Raw genomic sequence first — 19,976 nt, 5'->3', positions numbered from 1 at the left:
TTATTGGATGGCGTCAATCAATAAGAAGTGTCTCATTCGGTTAGTTGTTGAAAGAACGTCTTACTACAGTAGCGGGCCATAGTACCCGCATATGAACGGAGTTTATAGCCAGGTGAACGAACTATCAGTTACTCCTGCAACAGAAGGTTAATTATTTTACATGCTCCATAATTGAGTTAATCGAATAGATAGGAATTAGAATTATTTTTATGTGATACGAAAGACAATGGAAAAACCACAAGAATCTGTATTTTACAAAAGATTCATTAACTTTGGATGACCGCGTGTAGATGTTTCCAACTGATGGGGAGATGGAAAGGACACAGGTTTTGCGATAAAAACAAACTACATAATGTTCTCTCTCAATACTTTTTGGTGACTACCCATGACTCTTGGATGATAATGTGGTCCTCAACAGTCGTCTTTCCCAAACAAACACTGAAGAATATTTAAATTTTCAGGAGAAAACATTGTAGACAAATTAAATGCGGATGTTGACAATATCATCACGGAAAGCAAAGCAGCGATACTTCTTATTAAAAACGAACTTTACATGCGTGCGTGTGCGTGTGTGTGCGTGTTTCATGCCTCGAGTGCATGTTCACGCTGAAATCAGAAGGTTATCTACAAGAATTCAATAGACAATAAGACATATATTATCCTAAAAACAGTCACCAAATATGTACAGTTATGAACAAAATATTTAAAGAACTGAATAGCCTATTTGTCACCTTTGGCTGTAATGACTGACTGATTTCCCTGACGTATTGATTGCAACTTTAGTGGAAAATCATATATTGTGGTTTCTCCATTGGAGAAACGGATGCATGCAGGGAACCATCCAGACATCGTCAGGGGGAAAACTTCTTTCTGGTAGAAATCTGGTGGCATTCTGCTCCATTATTCAGTTAAGTTATCCAGAAATTCCATTATCCTCTTATTCGTGCCCAAATTCTGAGTTCCACTTCATGCCAAAGATGTTCAACTGGACTAAGCTCAGTACTCAGTGCTGGTGACTGCAATTTTCTGATGTCATCTTCATTGTCACTAAGAAAGGGTTGTGAATCCGTGTTTTGAAGACAGTCGTACATTTCAGTTGCCAGCGTGCGCTGAATCCCAACTGGACGGTGAAAATGTGTAAGGGCTGTTTCCATGACATTATCACAATGCAGGGCACACATAATTGTTCAGAAAATAAATATATGACCGGAATTTGTGGTTCCATGCATTAAGACCAGTGTCCATACCATGAGAAACATCCTCCCAGACCACGACACCTCTCCTCTCAACTTCAGAGTTGGGACAATGTACTGGGGAAGTAAGCGTTCCAGGGCATCCTTCACCCCCAAACACGTCCATCAGAATAGAAGAATGTGTAGTATGATTTTTCGCTTCATAATAACGTTTTCCGTTACTCCACATGGTGCTCCTGCAGCATGCCAGTCAATGGTGGGTATTTTTCTTTATTTTCAAAGGATTTTGAGCTGCAGTTCTTCTATTAAAATTCACGGCATGCAGTTTTATACTTTTCGTGTAAATAGTAGCGTATCATCATGAGTTTGAACTCTGATGCAAAATGACTTATTTATATATTCCTTTTGGATATAAGGATGGTATATATATATATATATATATAAAATATACCATTATTTTATATACCGTAAAATATAGTGCCATTACGCTGCACGACTCTTGCAGAGATAACTAGACACTTATCCATCTTTCGTAACCCCTCCCTTTTAAACGTCTCTCTCGAATTTTAAAGAATGCGTCTTTTCTACAGGTAGCCGGAATTATATTTGAGATTCAAAAAATATCCCCGTGTTTTATGTGGAGTTTTCTCCAAGTTTTATCAAACTGTGTATTTTGTACTGCTCATATTTCGGGCCAGTTTTCCATTGCCCTTCCCTTACTTGGCTTCACGTTAACATACACGAGGGAGTGCGAGGTTAAATTTATATTTAATTAAAGGTAGCATTATTTGAGGGCAACCGACAGCTTGTTACCTAGCAACCACCAAGGATACTGACATTAGCTGATCATAGAAGGCGATGCACCGGGATTTTATCCGCGATCGTGGTGCAGCGCTTCCAATTCAGAACTAAAGGTGGTACGCAATATAAAAATAACAAAGAGAGAGAGCGAAATAGGGAAACAGAGGAAAAAGAGAAATAAACGGAAAAAAAAAGATGGTAGGTAATGCTCCACCATCCCATGCAAGAAGGAATCAGAAGAGGAAAATGAGTAAGTGATATTAGAAGGAACATTACGCTACTCGCGCGGCGTCCTTTGTGCGAATCTTCCGATGGTTATTTTTATCTCCCACAACAGAAAATTTTCTAATGATGTTCCGTCCATCAGAAGAAGGATAATCTGGAAAATTAACAGCTTTATCGTCTGAAGCTTTGCAGCCATCTGCCCTCCTCATCTCAGTTATTTGCTGCAATGCATTTTTCTTTCTCCCTATGAAACCATAGGCGCCTCCGTAGCCAGATGGGAAGGAGCAGCAGTGCGTAGCACACGCTTCTTGATTAGATCGGGGTTCGAGCCCGTTACCACCAAATACGGAGGATGCGGAAAGGTCAGGGAATGACCACCGCATATCCCCGGAGCAATATGGCCTTAGTTGCTAATGCTCCTAAAAACCAAATAGCAAACAACAACAAACATGAAACCATAATGAACCGCAAAACAGAGAGAGAAAGGATAAAGTCCTCGATGATACATACGACTTTTTCGCAACAACATTTGAAGCTGTCTTTTAGATTAGTGCGAGGTTACTGAGGTGATGTTGTGTCAGATGTGCATGGGGTGTGTTTGTATTCTGAGGTTCAGTTGGTCTATTTTGAGCAAAAATCTTGACTCTTCTGGCAGGAAAACATTCTATAGATTTGTAAGAGAAAACAATAGTCTCTCAAGTGACATAAATTTCAACCAACAAATTTTATTGGACAATAAAATGTTGAAGTTTTTATATTTCATTATCAGGTTATGCTTTTCTTTGCTACAGATGTATAATTTTTTGTTTGTTTTTATCCATAGTGTTTGCCCAGAGTAACACAATACAGAGTGATCGTCAGCACAAGAGGGGAGTCGTGAGGTCTAAGATCCTGCAACCGAACATTCCAGTAAAGAATGGCGTTGTGCACCTTATCGAGAATCCTCTGATGATTATTGATATAACAGTGTGGAATTTCCTACAGAATGAAAAAGAGGGACGACTATCGTAAGTGACCTTTAGTCGTATTTCTAATTCATCAATAAATCGCTTGCCTTTTAACCATATAGTCTCTCGTATATAGTATCCTGCGTCACGATTCCTAATATCATGGTGACTCATTGGTGACAGAAGCCTCGATGTTTATGTTCGTTTTCAATTAGCCGTCCCCAAAGCACCAACCACGCATCACCTGCGCACCTTTCTCCAGTTATAGAATTAAAAAAATGCGAGACTTGACTATTGATATAGCGTAGAGGGCAATTTCCATTTTGCAGCACTCTTGTAAGGTGGTTAAGGCATTCATTATGTTCCACTCCAATGCCTCATTCATTTCGATTAAAACATATCTCGCGCTCTCCAAGTCGACAGTGGAGAGCGACTGTCTCGTTTTATTAAGCGAACAAAAGAGGGTAAATGGGCGCAGAATGGAAAATCTTTAGCGGAAAATGCAGGGCAAATTGCTTTAGTTACTTCGTAATAGAAAAACATTCCTCCCTGTCATGACCTCTTTATCCATTTCTTTTTCTTCGACGGTTCATGCACTACAAAAACAGAGGGTGTTGTTTCTGGAAAAGACACCGGCTGTCTCATTAAGCTACCGAATCTTCTATTCTAAGAGAACACTGAGCTTCGGGAAGACAAGAGGAGGATAACGAATTCATTTTGGGTAACGAATACAGTTCTTCTTTTGGTACGATTTTTATCTTTCCACCTTCGTTGTTAATTCCAGAATTTCTCTTGCCTTCGGCTTTCGGTGGTCTTTAGTTTTTCTCGTTGTTCCCTAATCTTTGATCGTACTGATAGCTAAGATAGAAAGACAGAGAGAGAGAAGTAAGAAAAATGTCCTTAGTGTGTGTGTTATACCTAATGTTTAAGGCAAGTCGACGCGATAATCGATAGTTACTCCAGGTATAAAGGGAAGAACGTCATTAAAGTCTCTGCTGAAATCAATTGTTATACTCACAGACGTTAGTGACATCCTTGTCATTTTCTTTAATTTCGGAATCTTTTAAGTCTGAAGGCAAAGATAATTAAGTGTACCGTCCTTTCATTATATGAAGACCCTCCCGCAAAAAAATCTCATCGTCCTAATGTCCGTGATTTAGACAGCAAGGTGAGAACTCGCCCTTTGAACACCAATGAAAATCCTGGATGTATGGTGAACAAAAAAAAGAAAGAAAAGATCTCACTTTCTTATCTTACGATGTCTGAAGAAAAGACAAACTTAAAGACGATTTTCTTCTCTATTTCAAAACGTCATGCCGATACTAAAAGTAATGAAGTAACTTGCTCCAAGAGAAACGGAGACAATGAAGAAAACAACAGATCAGATCACGCTGATCCCTAGAGCTCCCTTTGAAGAAATTAAAAGATTCTCTTTCTTCTAAGTTTACAAAAGTTTTTCCTTGACCTTTTTAATGAAACTTGGGCTTCCCGCCGTCTGTCAGAGGTTATACGCTGTTACCTATTCATTTAAGACATTTGGGAGTATTGTTTTTAGAGATAAATAGGATAAATTCTATAAAAAAAACCGCACACTCTTTAATAAACTTATTCAAACAAGAATAATTTATTATTTTAGACAATATTATAAGATAAACAAATGTTTTACAATTTCACGTTTATTTTCTTTATTTTAAAGGGAATTTGCCAGTTTAGTCAGTTATTCTCCTGAATTCGTTGATCTGCTAAAATCTTCAGAAATAAAAACTTTATTCGCTCCAACAAACGAAGCCATCCGTAATTTACCGCAAGAAAAGTTGGATTTACTAAAAAGCAACAAGAGTGCCATCACAAATGTAAGTGCTGCCCCCAGAGTGTATAAAATATCAAACTATCAAGTTTTCCCTCTGTTTCCCTTTTTTATTTTATTTTAAGTTATTTTAGATTCTTTCTCTTTTATGACTTTTCCAGTTATTATTACTGCATGTGGTGATGAAATCTATCTCTACAGATGAAGTAGTGCTAGGGCATAGTTCAGAGTTTCTGACAGCGGATGATAGGAACACCATGACTTTTCGTGCAGTTGGAGATGAGAGGAACAGAAGTAAGTACAAAATTATCATAGAGAAATTAAGATCCTAGAGAAATTAAAAAGTCCTCTTTTGCGTTGATAAAAAAAACCAGAGTTTCTGGGAACAGAATGATATAAACTTCGTTCGAGACCAACTAACTGGGCGAGTGTTGAAAAATTCCATAAAACTTAGTCCCGTATTGATAAGTTTCAAATTCTTTTCCTCTTTTCAAATTTCGCACTAAATTTGATGTTTTGTACATAACATCATCCTTAAAATAAAATCCTAATCTTCCTCCCTATGTATTGAGGGAACATCTACTTGAGTGTAGCCTTTTGTACATCAACAATTACAACATTGTAGTAGTTTGAATGCTATTGGCCCATAAACTGTCTAATACTAAATTTTCCTTTCTTACAGCACTTACAGTGGATGCAGCAGGTGTAAATGCGACATCCATTCAAGCAGATATTGCAGCAGTAGATGGCATGGTCCACATCATCGATCGGCTACTTGGCATGCCTTACATGAATGTCTATCAGAAACTACAGAGCGATCCCATGTTGAAGTAAGTTTCTTTAGATACTACTACAGCTTTCTAGACACATAAAATCACGTGATGTTTTTATTTCGGATCATTACATAAAGAAATACCAGACCACAAAAATTCTACTCCCATTTCAATCGTGGCGTTTTTCAACCAATATTTTGATTCTTTATTGGAGAGTAGATTCAATACAAATAATCATTACAACTTAATTGCTAACTGTATTAAGTAGAAAAAAAAATGATTTAGTTCGTTCAATAACATCAGTTACTACGATAAACTTGTCTTCGAGTTTATCCTAGTCATTGATGTTTTTCACTGGAGTTCGATAAGTCATCCTTGATCTCGTCCCACAGAAGAAAGTTAAATGGAGTAATGTCTCGCGAATGTTGGCCAACAGATTAGTTTATCTGGTGAGATCCACAGGAGATAAAGTGTAACACAGATTATTGAAGGTCAAGTGTAACACTTGACCTTCATCTGTGGTTCATCAATTTCTGGATACACGAACTCTTTCCAGCACATCCAAGTAAATGCTAAATTCATAGTTCATTCCTGGAGGGCTTTATTAAAGAATATTGAAACAAATAGCGTCCAGAGAACTAACAGGTGAAACGCCTTTTGCCTTTTTCATTTTATTCAGCTAAAAAGCCAGGGATATTGAATTGAGGGCAGTAGTTGTCATATTTCTTCTTTAGTTCAATCTTTAGCATAGGCCTGCGACTAAAACGTTTATCACACTAATTCGAATTGTCTCATATGCGTTCGCTAAAAACTTCAGATTTTTAACTAAAAAACTGAAAGGTAGCTCTTGTCTGAAATCTAAATGACAACCTGACTCTTTAAACCAAGCTCGAAAACTCGGTTGGACTCATGAAACATTTTCAATCTAATACTCTTATCATCTTCAAAGATAATTAACTGGAACAAAATCTGAAAAGACAAGGAATATAAGGTGAAGAAATTTCAAGAATTACATCACTCTAAGTGACCTTATCATGTAAATGGACATTGTGAGAGAACAAAGAACTCTGACTTTCTGTACATAAGCGATCATCTTGGCCGTTATACTTTTAATTATTATTTTGCTTTATTTATTTTGAAAATTGACACAAGTCTTTAAACCTATATTTCCGGCTTCAGTTTGAAACCTGCATTTAGAGAGCAAGACTCATATCTGAATATGAAGTATTCCGATATGAGCATCTTAGTCAACCTGAAAGCCACATTATACAAGGAAAGCGAACTAAAAACAGGTAATGGAAAAAAACATCTCGAAAACACGTAAATCCCAGAAGAGAAACATTAAGAATGAGAACAAAAACTGTAAAACGTTTCTTTCCATCTTATTTAAAAGATGAGAAGAAAAATGATGCCAGGAACAATAAGTTGATTAAAGGAAGAGATTGCTTCGTAGATAACAGAGGACATCATTAATATTTAAATCAATTTTTGGTCATTAGTCCTAACATCTGCACCTAATCGTGCTAAAAGTCTGAAAGCAGTACCAGAGATAAATGCTGCCATTTTTACGTTTCTTAATAACGCTCCAGTATTTTTATATTTCCGATATGTCTTATCGTACTCTTCCATTTACCAGTTGCTACTGTAGGAAGAGTAAAAGTTACTTACATTAAACTCACTGTAAATAATGCCCCAGACTTCGTTTTTTTTTCTTAATTTCCTCACCATTATCAATTACGATGGCTTATATCTCTGCATTTTGTTACATCTTCAATAGTAGTCAATTTTTCTACCATCCTTTTAACCAATATTGGACTTTTTTCATCACTTCATCACACCTTCGATTCTTATAGCAATCTATAAGAATCGAATCCTATCCGTGTCGAAATATAATAAAACAGCAAAATCAACATATTTATAATAGCTTTTGTGATAGCAGTTACAGTATAACTATTAAAAAATCAAGCCTACAACTTTTTGAACCTCGTGGGTTCAAAAAGTTGTAGCACAGTTGGTAGGATCGCCGTCCTCCGCACACTGGGTGAAAAAGACCTCAGTCCTGTCGATGACGAGAGGAATTTATGAGTCTTTTTCACAACTTGGCTGAGTTAGTCGGTCTCAGGCAAGGATAGCATGGTTTTTATCCCGGAAACTCGGGGTTTTCATCCAGCAAAACAGAAAATCGAACTCAGAATTCAAACTGGGAATATCTGTGAAACCCCATGGTTCATGGATATTAAAGTTCTTTAAAGATTTTAAATGCAAAAAAAGTTAATTTTTATGTTATTTTTAAATGAAAGAGGGGTAACGTAGAAATCAGTCGTTTTTGAAGAATAATTACAATATTTTAATACAAATTATAAAATAACCAAGACTTTGATATGTCTCGAGCAGTAGTGTTCAAAGTATGTACATTGGAACCCTGGGGTTTTACAAATGTTCCTTCATTTTCATCGCTGATTTTTGTTTAATTTGTATACATATACAGTAAACTCTTTAAAGTCCGACGCACTTGAGGATTAATTGGTGTCAGATTTTAAAGAGGCATACCTAGTGGTTGAACAGTTTTAGAGGAACACACTTCAATAAATATAAGCACAAATAACTGGATATATTTACAAGTGCAAGCATTTATAATGGGTATCATGTCCTTTATTCTGTTTTGAGGGCAGCTGGATTTAAAGAGCAAGGATAATGCAGTGATCTAAATTTTAACTAAAGAACAAACTTGGCTTTGTAAGGGTTGCCCTGGTATTGCACTACTTTTAACTATTTTACACCGAATAACGTTTTTATAACTATTTTGATTGCGTGTTGTCGCTAAAGATCACCTATTTAATTAGGAACCAGTTAGTCCTGAAACTGGCTGTCAGAGCAATCTCATCTTTTAAACAAATGGCCTCTTGGAGAGGAAACCCGTTTGAAAGAAGCGCAATACCAGGAGAAGTCGTTTAAAAGGCAAATTCGTTCTGCTCTAAGAATTACAGTAAGGCCATTGTATTATCTATGCACTTTAAATCCTGGTGGCCACGAAAACAGATTAAAGGACATGATAATTCTACAAAAACATGTCACCTTCCTCTTGCATATATTCTTTAAAGACAAACGTGATGGTTGATAAGAGTGTCCGATTGCTTTCTTAAAATTTCCAGATTATGAAATGTTTATTTTTTTATTTATTTTATTTTTATGTGGAATTCGTGCGGAATTTTAACGAATTCCGGATTGGAAAGCTCTGGATTCTATAGAATTCGCTGCATTCTTATTTTTAAGTTACTGCTAATTACTGTATTGCTGTTTTAAAAGAGTGGGGCTCCGCGGAACACTTGGACCTGCAAAAGTGTTTCCAGTAGCCAAAGTTTGGAAAACCTGGTTCTATAGAGCTTTAAGAATACACCCTTCACATCAATTAACGTTCCCTCTTCACCCCATGAAGGAAATTTGAGGTGAAAAATTGCACTTTTAAATTTTAAAAAATATCAGGTTTTATACATACAAATGAACAGAGGTAATAATAAACTTTCTCCTCAATGACACACGCACGCACATATATGTACGCACTTACCAAACCTCAGGCCATCTTTAATTCTTTTCGATTTACGCATGCACATTTTTTTTTCATTTTATATGCGCAAATTTCATATATACACACACAATAATTATTCATTTTTGTTTCTTTTTATTGTGTAGTGTCGTGTACTTATTGTACACGTACCAGAATAAAAATAAACTCCTAATTTTTATCCCTCCTAACTGGTAATTACAAAAGACAATAATTACCGAAAACAGTTCCAATTTTTCAGTAAATATCAGCAAATATCCGCGTCTCCTGTAATTATCTCGAAAGCGAAAATATCTTTTATAAAAATGCCCTCTTTTTATTTTATTTCAATTATCTCGCTTTAATTCTTTTTAATTTTTCATCAAAGCAGCGGTTTCCATTTAACAGAATCAGTTTTCTTTGAATCATCCAATGTTTGCGCCCACATAAGCGTATCAATAAACCGTCCCCATGCGCTCAATTGTGTACACAAAGCGGAAAAAAGTAAAACTTGAGCTTGAAATAAAATCGCTTTGCGCATCGTGAAACGTTCTTTGTCATTCTTGCAGACTCGCCTATGACCTGAGCGAACAAAACGAATGGAACGGAATCCTAGGAGACACGAAAAAGCGCTTCACCTTCTTTGTTCCCAGCGATGATGCCTGGAAGACCTTAGAGTATGAAATGCCCACTGAGTACAACCAGCTTATGATGGGAGCTTTCTCCTCTCACGTTCGCAAGGTAAGCTATCTCCACTGCCCATTGGCTCCATATTTTTTTTCCGAAAGAGAGAGAGAGAGAGAGAGAGAGAGAGAGAGAGAGAGAGAGAGAGAGAGAGAGAGAGAGAGAGAGAGAGAGAGAATTTTTCATTTTCCTGCACGTTACACATAATAAGTATGATAGACTCGAGAAGTCATAGTCTATTATTTCTATCATATCAGATCATTCGATTATATTCACATCATTGGGATGAGTCTTTTGATTTTAGAAAATTATTCAATGCGAATGATTCACGTGCTGAGAATCGTTCAATTGGATCATGCTCTGCCCTTTCCTATATGTCTTAATTTTCGGCGTGTGGGTTTCCGTTTGATGACCTCAGTATATAGAAAACTAATGTGCTAAGAATCGTTAACCAATTATAAGTCGGCATTTGCCTCAGGATATCTGCTCAGTACACCACAGAACGAGCGTTATTTAGTTGAACATGGTCCCACTATGATTACACTGCGGACAGGGATGTCGACCTTTAGGATCATGGAGGTTTTGTCCAGATGCGCATAATCCCATCCCATGTTTTGGATAAATTTCAATTAGAAATCTTTATTGCAATAATACTAATACAAATGAATGCATTGCAATGTTGCCTTTCACGGCCACAAGGTCAGGGGTTAACAGTAATATTTAACCCCTGGCCTTGTAAGAAAAAGAAATTAATAAATTAAACATAATAAAATACATATGTGGACGAATAAAAATAAATACAGCTCAACACTCAAAGTATAATACAATTATATACATCACAACGTACAAAGAATATATAGGTGGAAACCTGAAAGGTTAGTAAGCCATCTTCACGGCATATTGCTGGCTTGCGGCATTAAGGCGAGCTTCGAAGGATCAGGGACAGGTCAATTTAAGGATGCGGCGTCTGTATTCCCTGTCACAAGAAAACTTAAGGTCAGCATCCAAAAATTGGGCACATGAAAGTAGCTGAAAGAAATGGCAAAAACATATCGGATAGGTGGAGACGGCTGAGATGTGGGCACAAATTTGGAGTCGCTCTGAGGGAAGGCTGAGGGACTCTTCAAGAGCACAGGTTCCAGAATGATGGTGTCGAAATCTTGCCAGTAATCATTTTTACAGTTGTGGTAAGGCCTAATTAAGGTGGGAAGCCTGTGAATTTTTATCAAACTGGCCATTTCGGTTGTCCTTAACTGTGGAGGAAGTTTATGTTTGTTGTTTATAGCCCATTTTAAGAGGCAAAACTCAGTAGAAAAGAGTGGTCGAATTGTGCTAGGGGCAGAAGATGCCCATACCTCTGCAGCCTATAGAAGCGGAGAGTATACTGTGGTTTTTATATATCTTCTGGTAGTCGTTACTTCATTAAATATAGTGCAAATGCTGTTTGGCCATCCATCGGAGTCGAGCTGCCTGGGTGAGCAGCTTTTCCATGTGGTTACCAAAAGCAGAGCTTAGGATCAAAAGCAACCCCGAGATGAGTATGTTTATTGACGATGGGAATAGAAGAATTACATAGTGGTGGCTGAATATAGGAAGGCGTTTTCTTTAATGAGAATATCATAAATTCAGACTTTTCTGGGTTTAGTTTTAGTCCGAACTGGTTGAGGTAGTTTGCAAATTCCAGGACTATATTGTTAATTGATGCTGTTATCGTGAGAAGATAATCATGTGGAGAAATCAGTGTGAGGAGTTTCGTATCATCAGCATGACAGAGTATCATGCCTAGACTCAACAAGCGGAGAGATAAGCGCTGTAAACAACAGCCCAGATAAGACACCACCTGTGACACGCCTGAAGAGACACATCGCTCGTATGTTTGGCCGTGGACAGTAAGCCAGATTATTCTATTTTGAAGGAGTGAAGTGATTAACTGTAGAGTTCCTCACTTTTGATAATGGCCTGAAAGTAGCGTCAGCATTACAGGAACGTTTATTGAGTCGAAAGCTGCTTCGAGGTCTACATAGGTGACTGCAAGCTCTGCATGAGATTCAAACACAGAGAGGACAGAGCTGTTGGTGGCTAAGATATTAGTCACAGTGGATCTATGAGGAAGGGAGTAGTGGATTTGATGAGGCTGATGTGGAAGAAAATGTTTAGTTATAATGGGGAGAAGTACCTTCTCTGGGAGTTATAGAAGACTTGAGGCGTTGTAGATTGGCCGGTAATGCTTAAGAAGATTAGGAGATTGCATTTTGGGTATAGGCTTCACAAGGTAGATGTTCCACTGCTGGGGAAAGAAATGACTTGACAAATTATCATTAAAACTAGTTAGAAGGGAACCCAAAATCTATGGGTTACGACATTTCATAATGAATTGGGGTATTCCATCTGCACCTGCCTTAGCAGAAGCCGGTGTAGAATTTATGGCAGCAATAAGCTGTTCCCTGGAAATTGATACTGCAGACAGCGTGTCAGGTGGGATTTCAGTTGTTGGTGTCGCAATATCAGCACATTGTTCCGAGTTCGAGGCAAATCTAGATATAAAGTCTGGCCACTGGTCAGGTTCAAGATTTAGGGTGTAATCAGAAGGCCTCTCAAAGTTAGGGGGTTTTTTCTCTACGAAGAGTAGTGTCCATATAATTCTTAATTGCTTGAGATTTCAGTTTGCTGAATGTTGCACGGGCTCTAGAGTGAGCTATCCTGTCCTGAACACTTTGCGACTGCTTCCACGTTCTGTGCAGTTGCTGTTTTAATCTGAAGCTCATATTAAGACGGGGAGTCCACCATGCTCTGGACCGAGGCATAATAGAAATTCTCTTTGATGCTGCAAATGTCGCAATCGTCTTAAGCCAGTTACGAAATTGCAGTGAATTTGCTTACTCGTAGTAAGCAAATTCACTGCATTTTCAAGATCACAGTTTTCTAGGACTGACCACGGAATGGCAGAGGCAGCCTCAACACATTTAGCAATGCTCAAAAATCTGGGACTAACTATTACTCTGGTATTAGTTGAATTCACAAAATTGAGGTTTGCAGCTGTAAAAGAATAATAATTGGCTCGTAGTCCGAATTAAAATAAGTCTCTGGCAGGTAATCAGGTGTGCAAGGAAAGGAGGCAAGGATGAGATCTAGTTGGTTGTTACCTCTGGTCGGGAGGTCGCTGATCATTCGTAACACTGAACAAGATAGGTTTGAATTGCATCGTAATAATTCTGTTTCCTATTTGGATCGGAATTATTGCCATTGCTTATATTCCCCACATCTTCTAAGGTGTTGTGACATTACCATATTGGTTGTGTGCAACTCACTAGCAGGAAGTTGTAGTCAATGGTTCCAGAGTTAAATCTGTCATTCCCTTGCTGTAATGTGCAGATTCTGTTTATCGGATCACATGCCCGGAACGTGGGGTGTGTTATATTGGCAAGTCAGATCGGAGTCCTTGCGATCCCACCTCGAGGCTGTTGTTGTTATTTGTTATTTGGTTTTTTTTAGGAGCATTAGCAACTAAGGCCATATTGCTCCGGGTATATGCAGTGGTCATTTCCTGACCTTTCCGCATCCTCCGTATTTGGTGGTCACGGGCTCGAACCCCGGTCTAATCAAGAAGCGTGTGCTAAATACTAGGATTTATTGAATCAAAGTGGTAAAATTCCAAAAATAAAGGAAATATGTTAATATTATATAGTACTTCAGTCAGATAATGGAAAAGATTCAGACTGCTAATTCACTTTTTTGGGTTTTACCAAAGCGAATTTGTAAATCCTAGTATTTACCAATTAAACCAACCTTTATCACTAGGTCTCATAACATAGTGACCGTGTAGCTTTATCTACCTCCACACAGACATTAGCTGCTTGTAAAAAACTGTACTGTTTTTATTATCACGATTCCAGTCTGACGTGTTAATAAGAATCACCTCAAAGACTTCGCCCACGCCTAGTCGATGACTGTTACAATAATTAATTTTTAATTACTGAAAAGCAATTTAATTAATTAATGAAAATTGCAAAAGGGATTTTGGAAATAAATTCCGGTGCTTGCTATCTGCTTTCAGATCAAAGGAAAAGAAAGTTGATTTCTTTTAAAATTTTCTTACAATTCTACCAAGAAAAGTGCACAGATGCAGATATTCCAACTGTTTCGATAATTAAGGATAGTGGACCAACGAAAGAACCAAAGCAGAGAATTAAAAATATTTCTTCACCGTAGTGGTTAATCCCAAATTTTTGAACTCATTAACAATTAATGAGTATTAATTGCTATCTAATTTTGGCAACAGCATCCCTTGTGCTGAAATATTTATTATGATAAAGTGGTTAATTATCATCTAAAATAATCACCCGGGTTATATTACAAGACGCTCTAGTTGTATGTATTCATTTGAGTCAAACAACTGACATTTTCTCGTTAATTCCGTGACCGTTTTAAACTAAAGGAAGGAGGGAAATATTTTTTGTCCCTCTTTTACTACTTCTTGAATTTCAGGATCGGTTATTAATTATAATCCGCATTAATTAATTTTCATGTCATAAATTAGCACTTCGGCTGTTTTATTTATTAATTATGCAGAACAACGCACAGAAAGGTCTCTTGCTTCAATATTTACTTCAGAAAAAATAGTTCCTTTCGGTAAGCATTTAATTGCCAACCAGTCTAGAATTTTAATTAAGTCATTAGTGTGAATGTAAAGAAGGAGAGGGTTAAGGAAGAGAAAGTGGGCACGAATACCTCAAAAATACAGATAATACAACACATCCGGAGAAAAGATTCCATGTACACATTCTTAAGAATTGCCTAAGGACCGATTGCAACAGATATACGCCCTCCCTTCATTAGTAACTAGGTGTGTATACTAGTGCTCAAAAGTTAAGAAACTCAAAAAAAAAAAAAAAAAACACACCACGAATATATCTTTGAATACAGATAAAAATTGAACCAATTATTTATTATTAACGAAACAAAACAATCTGTTTGATCCCGTAAAAAATTTCCCTTTAAATAACCCTGCAAATTGGGTAATCAGATGAAAAAAAATCCGTTTTCGGAAACTATATTTCAGTTTATCGTTCATATTATCGATTTCAAGATAAGCAGGAAATCATAAAGACATTGGTTGGATTTCTTTTAGGTGGAGATCAACAGAAAAAATGAAGGCGGGACAAGCCGAAGTGGCCAGGTAAATAGGATACATGCACAGTATCTCTCAAAGGCCCCCACCTGGGACTGTCCTTGTATCAGCTCCACACAAAATGTCCATTATATGGCCCTAACTTTGGGTTTTCTTAGAGAGTTCAAGCCACAACAACCTCCTTTAGAGCTTGCTGGATTTACAGAAAGGCTTGTATCAAGGCATAATTTCTATAGAAGGCTTTATGAGAGTGGGCTTCTTAATCCACGGGGTCTATCTTCTTATGTTCCCTTATACACAAAAGTGCAGTTTGAATTGGTGCCTGAAACATCTTGACTGATCCCATGAGCAATAATGCTACGATGCTCTGCACTAATGAGTCCTAGTAGAGTCTTCGAGCATATTCTCAATGCTTTCATCTGGAGGGAATGAGAAACCAGATACCATCGGCTAACGCCGAAAGAGATACATTTGGAAGTGGTGGTTTAATGGTGTAGACTGGAATCACTGTTAATAGCCATATAAATGTACTTGTGTTCTAGTAAGGAACTCTCACGACTGTAAAGTAATGAGATCAGATCCTTGATCCTTATAATCACCCCATTGGAGGAGCAACTAATCCAGACTTTTTTTAATGGATAATGCACGTTCTTATAAAGCCCTTACAGAGCTCTTCTAGGTATTAAATACCTCCACAGACAGATTAGCACTGCCCCTGTGAAACGGCAAGCCAAATCTCCATATCTGCATTCAAACACAATATGACTGGAAAGCTATAAGCAGGAAGGGTGCCAAACACAGGCCTCTCACAGATCTTTCGTCAACCCTTAAGGAAGTAGGGAAAGTCATTCATGAATTAATTTACAATTGAGAATAAAATTTGTCCATTCGTTTTATGTATTTTTAAGATACATTAAATGAATGTCTTTTTAAAGTATGTTATGTCTAATAAAAGGTTTTCGATTTATTTGTTTATATAACTTCCCATAGTTATATATAATAAGTGTATACAAATATAACTGAAATGTATATAAATAGAACTAAATTATATTATATAAAGTTATTACGTAACGTATTACATTAGTAATGGCCATAGGCCTATGGCTTATGGTGCACCACCAAAAAAAAAAAAAAAAAAAAAAACGGGAATGATTCCGTTGGAATGGAAAAGTGCCAGTGTATCTCCAATACATAAGAACGGTTCTAAGAGTGAAGTGGGAAATTATCGACCTGTCAGTCTGCCTTCAGTAGTAGGGAAAATCATGGAGGCAATGATCGAGGGTGAAATTCAGGATCACTTAGATAGAAATGGAATTCTGAAGGATACTCAGCACGGTTTTTTAAAGGGAAAATCATGTTTAACTAATCTGGTTAGCCATTTTGACAGGGTCACTCAAGAGCTGGACTTAGGGAATAATTTCGACGTTGTTTATTTGGATTTCAGCAAAGCATTTGACTCAATCCCACATGAGCGGTTACTTTATAAGCTGGAACAGGTTGGAATGACAAGGAAAATCCTTAGATGGATAGCAGAGTGACTTCAGGGCAGGAGGCATAGGGTAGTGATAAATGGTTATTCCTCAGATTGGGTTGATGTAAGAAGTGGGGTTCCCCAAGGATCTGTATTAGGACCATTGTTGTTTTTGATTTTCACAAACGACATCGATGAAGGATAAAGGGCGTGATGTCTAAATTTTCAGATGATGTAAAGATTGGTAGAGTAGTTAATGATTTCCGCCAAGCAGAGCTTCTTCAGAATGACCTAGATAGGCTTCAGTGTTATATATAATTGAAGATTTAATTGAATAATTCGTTAAAAACTTTAAAAGGGACTACAATACATTATTTTGTATTATTTTATAGATACTTAATCGCCATTTAGTGGAAGGTTTAGAATTACGTTGGGAAGATCTCGAACGATACCAAGAAATTGAAATGGTTAATGGAAAATTCAAGATTATTCACGATCGTGATAACAGTAAGTAGTATCTATAATTAAGCAAATATAAATGACTACATAAGAAGTAATAGTGTCTTATTATAAACGTTTTGTTGCATTTTTATTTAAATGTATTTATATTTATATGTTTTTTATACTGCTTTGTGTGCTGAATCCAACGGATTCAACAGTTTTTCTCTAGTGTTGCTGTTTCAGCTGAAATTGAAGGTTTTATATCTTTCAGACATTTACATATGTATCAACTACGTCCGTGCCAATAGTATGATATACTGTATAAGAGCCTGAGTATTCGTATATTAGGTTTTTTCTTTTTTGCAGTTTGCTACTGCTACCTAATGAAGGCGTAAGTTATCTCTAGACACCTTCTGCTTTTGTGGATATGATATAGATCCAAAGCCAATGAAGCATCATAGTGTTAGTGGCCCAAGTTTTTCAGTACACATGAAGATTTCGGAATGCCCATGGGTCATCAAGATAAATTGTGAGCTCATGTCTGTTGTGGTTGTAGGTAAACATTAGAATGGTAGTTTCGTGGTACTCATAAGTGTATGCCGTTTGCTATACCTCAAAATTCGAGAGAGCTCACAAACCATCACATCTGCTACTTTGTGTATGGTGGATATGAGTATGTCAAAGTTTAAAAAGATTGGGATCGAAAAGCTTCAGTATTAAGAACCTCTCTGTCTTCTCCCACTCAACTATCCCTTTATATAAAGAACATAATCCCTCACTCCTGTCCCGTCTGTCCGTTCTGTCTATTTTTGCCCAATATGCAGAGATTTTTATCCTGCACAGTGAAACAAGATGGAGTTGGATAAACGTCTAGGGGGCCACTCAAAATATGTTACACATACATACATGTCCTTTCTGTACACTTTGTATTCCTCATAACCGAATTCTGCATCCCTTATGTTTGAGTGATACCACACGTCTCCTATATTCCTACAATATCTGCATTTAAATACTTAATCATTACTTCAGATTCATCAAATTTATTTACTTTTCTCCTGTCGTTATTGTACATGTAAGTATACTGTGTCATGTCTGCCTTCAGATCTATTAGTCTATGTAGTCCCCAATCTAGCAGTTTTGCTCCTCACTTAATGCTGCCTCGATATCATCAGAAAATATTCTAGCACCCCATGTATTTAAGTGTATCCCATCCCTGTAAAAACAATCTCTCCTGTTAACAAGCACAGACAACGCTGAGAAAAATTCTATCCCATGAGGCTTGCACAATCTCTCCACGGGCCGAATTTATTGACAAAGCTCTGAACATGTACCCCTCCCTCCCTCCTATCACATCTGGGAAAAACTGCAGATACTTGCAAATTTAATCCTAAATCGCGAATTTTCCCAACAGTGTCTTGTACTTAAATAAATCCCCAAATCTACTCTTAATATCATTAGTTCCAACATATGCAACAATATAATCTTTCGGGCCTTTAAAAGATGATATTTGCTCTACAACATCATCAACTTTTGCCCCTGGCAGACATGCCCTGGTCTTATTCCGCCTATCCTTTTTTGTACAATATATTTCCCATTTCTCTGTCTTGGTTTGGTTTGGGTTTTATTGGCGCATTAGCAACTAAGGCTATAATGCGCCAAAACCAGGTCCCCATTTCTCTGGCAATATAGTCACCGACCATAACATTCTGGCTTGGTGATTTCTGGTGTATTGTAAGCTCTGGCTTTGAGTTGGGCAGCTGAGAGCTTGATGGGTCGATTATCCACCCTATTCTTCATGTTATCATAAACGCTGACCAGAACACCGAATTCGCGCTTAACTCCTTCCCACTCTTTGCACACTTGGCTGTATCACGTCCCATTCCAGATAGTCCACAAACATCGCAGAAGTAGTACATTTTTAAAGTCGTGATCCGTACTTGTAATACAGTATATCTTGTAGGTTCATGCTTGAAATTTCTCTACATTGTATATAGTGCTGCCTTAATATTCTGGCTATATTTTCCGATATTCCGGGATAGAAATGGATGCAAGCCACATCGGTGCTGGCACTCTCTGTATGAAGTCCTTTTGCGAACCAAACTTTCCTACTTATCACGGATCCACTCTGAGAAGATTGGATCTTTTATAAATAACATAGTTAACATAGAACCAATTACTTCAGCTACTCGTCACTCAATCAGATGGTTCCGTGCAAATTCAATGAACGTTGATGTATCGATAAGTTCCCAGCGTTCTTAAAGGATATCCTTAATTCTTTTTTTATTTATGTCAGTATACCACCTCTTAATATTAACAAAGTTTTTCAATATTAAACGCTAATTTAAAAATCTCTCAAATCACATCACTTCTACAAGCCAGCATTTAATGTAACAAGCAACGCTTATTTTATAATACATCTATAATAATAGATGCATTATAATAATCTATAAATAATCTTCGCTGCCTTTGTAATTTATATTGTGCAAATGCTTAACACCATTTGTGAGTATTTTTTAAACCACTGGACTAATGTGCATGTTTTCGAATATGCACATTGATCCCAGTGGTTTAAAAAAAAATTATTGATCTGCTTAAGGCATCCCTGCTGCCCATTATCAGATAGTCATATTCTAAGTAATTTATCTAAAAAAAATAATTAAATGATTAATTAGTTGATTAATTATGAAACAAAATTTTACGATACGAATACTATTCTATGACTCTTAAATTAGTTTGTTTTAATTTTTATAGTTTTAAACAGTTTTAAAAAAGTATAGTTTTAACTTTTAATAATTTAATTTTTAAATACTTTATACTCCAAAGTTATCTATTACAACAGTCCACCTGTAAATCTTTGTACCTCAAATTTCTTAACAGCGTAGATGTAATAGCTTATAACTAAACTCCTTTATGTGCGAAAAACATTTGTCAATTTTACGACCTCCTCCACTTGACGTATTTCTCC

General features: G+C 36.9%; 1 protein-coding gene across 1 annotated transcript in view; it reads left to right on the top strand.

Annotated features, from left to right (window-relative positions):
* The window catches only part of LOC150089774 (fasciclin-1-like), a 284,780-nt gene that overhangs the window by 257,396 nt on the left and 7,408 nt on the right, over window positions 1–19,976 (top strand). The window contains exons 7-12 of the mRNA XM_090389653.1: window positions 3,043–3,226; window positions 4,863–5,019; window positions 5,135–5,267; window positions 5,656–5,803; window positions 9,857–10,028; window positions 16,963–17,077. Of these exons, the coding sequence (XP_090245779.1) occupies window positions 3,043–3,226; window positions 4,863–5,019; window positions 5,135–5,267; window positions 5,656–5,803; window positions 9,857–10,028; window positions 16,963–17,077 (909 nt within the window). The remainder of the gene's footprint in view (window positions 1–3,042; window positions 3,227–4,862; window positions 5,020–5,134; window positions 5,268–5,655; window positions 5,804–9,856; window positions 10,029–16,962; window positions 17,078–19,976) is intronic.

The sequence above is a fragment of the Mastigoproctus giganteus genome, chromosome 2, assembly GCF_048544385.1.
Source record: "Mastigoproctus giganteus isolate SK-2022 chromosome 2, ASM4854438v1, whole genome shotgun sequence".
NCBI classification, from domain to species: domain Eukaryota; kingdom Metazoa; phylum Arthropoda; class Arachnida; order Uropygi; family Thelyphonidae; genus Mastigoproctus; species Mastigoproctus giganteus.
The sequence above is the reverse complement of the archived record's forward strand: the minus strand, read 5'-3'. Positions and strand labels throughout refer to the sequence as shown.